Below are 4696 nucleotides of genomic sequence, written 5' to 3'. Positions count from 1 at the left end.
GCAAGCAGGCCATCAGGAAAAGCAGCTAAAGCTGTGACCTTCCAAATGGATTAATCTTACACGGCATCTGTGAAAAATAACAACGACAACAACAACAATCATAATAGAGGATCACTTCTTTCTTTCCCTAAATTCTTCTCTGTCCCTTTTACACTCAATAGATTCGAGCGAGGTGGGAAGCATGGCTTCAGAAACACAGCATCATTTTGTACCCCCCACCCCCAGCTCTGTCTCTCAAATGTTACAATAGCTCATTCATAGCCACTGACGTCTGGATGGGATAGCGATACTCTGTTTATAGATCCTGGGGGTAGGATTTTGTTCATGCAAAACACATCTTCTGAGGCATTGGCATGTCCAGCTTTCCTGGAGATAGATTTTAGGAGCTAAGGATTTTTTTTTTTTGATAGATAGCAGGGGGTGTCACTGACATGGGATATCTCCCAATTCTCCCACAAAGGGCTGACAAGGGCTTGGAATGGAAAAAGCAGGGCCAGGACCCCATTTTTTCTCCCACTGATTTCAGCGAGTGCAAATCGGTTCCCTTGAGAGCACTGAACGGTTTGTACCACCCCCAAGGCCCAGGTCCTGGGACCCCCCTTCAGATGTCTGCACAGCTGGAGGGAGGCTGCCTGTGCTAGGAGCACCCGGAGGCACGAGGCTGCCTGTGCTCGCCGGTGTGGGTGTGTATTCGGGTGCGGGGGGGAGAGGGGCTGTTTATGTCGGTGCTTCTCCATGGCTGTTCATAACACTTCTGGTCATCTCGCGGTGCTTCCTCTTGCGATCTAAGAAGACCCAGAAAAAAATCTCTGGCCCGGCCCCGTAGAAGTCTGCTCGTGCCCAAAACATTGCTTAACAGGGATCTCTCTTGTCCCATCTTGCTCTGAAACTCCCCAGGAACCGAGGAACCCAAGACTGAACTCGAGAGAGTGCATCAAGCACTCTCCTGCCTGAAATCTGCAACTGCAGCCCGCCCCTGTCAGGGACTGGGAAGCCTCAAGTGCCCATTACTGAGGGGTGGGGGTGGTTAATAGGCCTGTAGAAGATGTCGATGTATATATCCACTTTCACCAACTGGACCTCTGTTTATCTAGGAGAGACACAACTCAGAGGCCAGGAGGCAGGAGCCTAAGACAGGATACAGCCTGGAAGTGCATCCTTATAATATTTATTACTGGCGGAGGATGAATCACTTTCCAATATATGGGTCAGTAACTGTTAAAAAATCTTTTTTAACAAGGAAAATATATACATACTGCTGAAGAATGTGATCAAGGGGTTGGCAAAGGTACAGAGAGCTGTTGCCAATTCCTTTTATTTCTATTCTTAATATGACCTCCCAGGTCACTGGTAGTGTAACTGGAATATAAAGCCAGTTATTAAATACAGCATTGGTGTCACTGCCTCAGCCCCTTTCTAGTTGGTGATATTATTAGAACCACTAAAAACGGGGCAGTTTGGAGGAGGGAAAATATATATAGTTCTCAGGCTGAAAGGAGAAAGTTTAACGATTTTTGTTCCAGCCAGAACAGAAGAAATCAAAAGGATAAGATCACTCCGCATTGGAAGCAATTTACCTGCAAACTTTGGAGGAGGGCTGGACATTAAATTTTAACAGATCTCGTCTCCAATTCTTCACTTTTGCTTTATTAATTTATGATGGATAAAAGCATGCCTGAGCCATCCTCATTAACTTTTCAAATGCCACTTAATATTTTTTCCATTAAAAGGCTTGACTGTATTTCATATCAATCCACTTCTTAAAAGAAAAAAACAAAAGGAAAACCTCATTTGAAATAGTTTAGTTAAAACTTGCATTTTTTCCAAGTCACGCCTCAAGGTAGCTTTTTCCCCTCTACTTTTTGGCTTCAGTAAGCCTCCTTCTTAACACATTTCATATACAAGATCTGAGTTTTGGTGCAAAGAGGAACAGAGACAGAAAAACAGATTTAAAAAAAAATCTATTTCCCCTGCACTCCAGGTTTTAGGCACATCTCTGTTAAGGTATTTCACATAAGGCCCAAACACATTTCAATAAAAATTTATTGAAACTTCAGTGACTTTTAAAAGGGAAAAAATTACAGGAAAAAAACCAAGAACCTCTTGACAATTAGATAACACAAAATATACCTTCATTTTTCTTTTAACCAGCTCTGAGCACCTGACTTTCATGCCATGAGAAATATGTATCCACTCAAACAAAGACAACAATAACCACAGTAGTAAAAACCCATTGTGTTTTTGACACACCAAGACAATTGGAAAACAATAATTAAAAAAGCAAAGAAAAATCCTAGAGTCATCATCTTTTCACTTTCTTTCAAGCCATGGGAGAAGTGCGTTGTCATTCATTAATATACATATATCTTGAATTTTTATATGGAGAGTAAAACTTTTTAACACTGAAAAACAAGGGTTAAATGCTACAATGGCACGTTTCTTCCATTTTTTCTTATTTTTTTAAAAGTTCTTTGACTTTTTCTTTTTCTTTTCTTTTTGCACTCAACTCTTTAAAAAATCAGTTAAGTTTTTGCATGGTGAACCAAAATAAAAACTGAGCACTTGAAATTAGGGTATCTTTTTTTGCTTGCTTGGTTTGATGGGTTCAAGTGTGTTTTAAAAGGAATTATGAATTTGAAATGAAAATAACTAAAAAAATAATAGAAGAAAAGACAGCTTCAGTCATATGTACAGAGATATATACAATGTCAATAAATTAAAGTTTAATTTTGAGTATTCATATTCCACTTATTTACAAGAGTTATCAAATAATTACATAAATACTTTGTTTTAATAATAGTGTCCGCTTTTTTTCTTCTTCTCATTATTATGTTTAAACCTTGTTATTGCATATACAATAAAACAGGAAAAGCTGTGATAACCTAGAGTCAAGCTACAGAGGTTTTTAGATAAAATAAATTCTTGTTTTTCCTTTCCAACTACATTTTTTATTGTTGTTGCTACAAGGGGAGTAATTGGGGGGGGGGGCAAAAAGGGGCAAAGGGTTTTTTTTCTTTAATTATTAGTAGTATTTTGTCCCTGGGAATTGAAACGAGCACCCAAAAATAAAATAAAAAATAAAATCCCCCCTCTCAAAAAAGCAGACTACTATGGAACATGCAAAAAGCCCACAGGTGGCTTTAGACATCACAAGAATATTTCAAAGACACAGCTTCCCCTTAAGACAGACTAAACAGGAATTACAGTTTATAACCCCCCCCCCAAAATAAAAATAAAAAAGAGAAAGAAAACAAGTGTTGAAGAACTGATATGCAAGTTACTTATACAAGTTTTTTTTCCTTCAGGAGAAAAAAAAAAGATCACTTGTCTTACTTTAGTGTTTATTCATATGTTTTCTTTTACACAGTGAAGGGAAACGAAAGAAATCAACAGCAACACCTTCCCCACACCACACCGCCATCACTAGCCCAGCCCCACCTGTCCCGTCCCGCCTTGGTGGCATCCAGGCTGATCTTGGATAGCAGCTTTCAAAACAGTTCATCCAACTCCAACACCCCCCTTGGCCCCTTCTCCACAGAAGCTGGCTGATGAGCCTGGGCTGGCCGGAGTTTGGGGGGGGGGGGCATTCTTTCAAACAAAGTGCACTGCAAGACTGATTTGAAACGAGATAATCAAGGGGACCCCCCCCCCACACACACACCTCTTTCCTCACTCTCTCTGCCCCTCACCTAGAGTCGCGGGGGGGCCGGTATTAAGGAGATCCACTCCTGGATCTGTCTTGCTTGGATTCAAGTCCACTCACTAGGCGCTGGATGTTCTGCAGTTCGCTGGTGGCTTCCTTCTCCGAGCAGAGCTTGGGGGATAAGGACACGGAGCCCGAGGACAGCGTGGAGGACCTGCTGTTGAGTTCCGAGCCAGAGTCCAACGCCACCGAGGCTGGGCTCGCTGCCATGGTGCTGGATTTGCCCTCCCCCGCGCTGCTGGCCAGGGTGGGCACGGCCGTGGTGAGCAGGCTGCTGCTGTCTGGCAGGGGCACGGGGATGGAGTAGGGGCTGTACCGCAGGCGCGGCCGCACGGCGTTGAGGAAGGGGTGCCGGTGGACCGAGCTGGTGGCGGCGCTGGAGGCGGCCGCTGCTGCGGCCATGTAGGTGTAGGGGTAGGGGAAGAGGCTGCCGAAGGGAGACATGGCCAGGCCCTGCGAAGTACAGGAGGAAACGACAAGTGTCAGTGGCTCCAGCCCGCGAGAGCTTCCCCGGGCAGCCGAGGAGGGAACCCCCCTCCCCTGCCCAGTGGCTACCACCCAGCCCGGCTCTGGGAAGCGCACCCTCACACCTCCACACACCCGCATGCGCATGCTCTCATGCACACACCTGCTCACACGTGCATCCACACACACACGATCACACCCACACCCATGCACCCCTCTCCACACACTCACAAGCCCATGCTTACACACAACCCCACACACCCCTACAATCACACGCTCACATCCACATACATCCACATTCCCGTCGCACTCAGATCCCCACACTCACACCTCCACACACCCAGTTTCACACACACTCACACGCGTCTGCATACCCACAGACTCACATCCCCACGCTCACACACTCACACATATATGCGCACGCACTAACATCCACACACTAGTGTCCACACACCCATTTTCACACACACATCCACACACACTCTCCCACACGCACACGGCCCCAGCTGCCTGTCCCAGGCTGGGCAG

At 45.0% G+C, this 4696-nt stretch overlaps 1 protein-coding gene across 1 annotated transcript in view; it reads right to left on the bottom strand.

Moving 5' to 3' along the window:
• Window positions 1-2689: 2689 nt before the first annotated feature.
• Window positions 2690-4696, bottom strand: part of TBX3 (T-box 3) — an 11231-nt gene continuing 9224 nt past the window's right edge. Inside the window, exon 7 of the mRNA XM_025192715.1 lies at window positions 2690-4491. Coding sequence (XP_025048500.1) covers window positions 3713-4491 — 779 coding nt within the window. The 3' untranslated portion in view covers window positions 2690-3712. The remainder of the gene's footprint in view (window positions 4492-4696) is intronic.

The sequence above is a fragment of the Alligator sinensis genome, unplaced genomic scaffold, assembly GCF_000455745.1.
Source record: "Alligator sinensis unplaced genomic scaffold, ASM45574v1 scaffold216_1, whole genome shotgun sequence".
NCBI classification, from domain to species: domain Eukaryota; kingdom Metazoa; phylum Chordata; order Crocodylia; family Alligatoridae; genus Alligator; species Alligator sinensis.
Note: the sequence above shows the minus strand (reverse complement) of the source record. Positions and strands in the feature narration are given on the sequence as shown.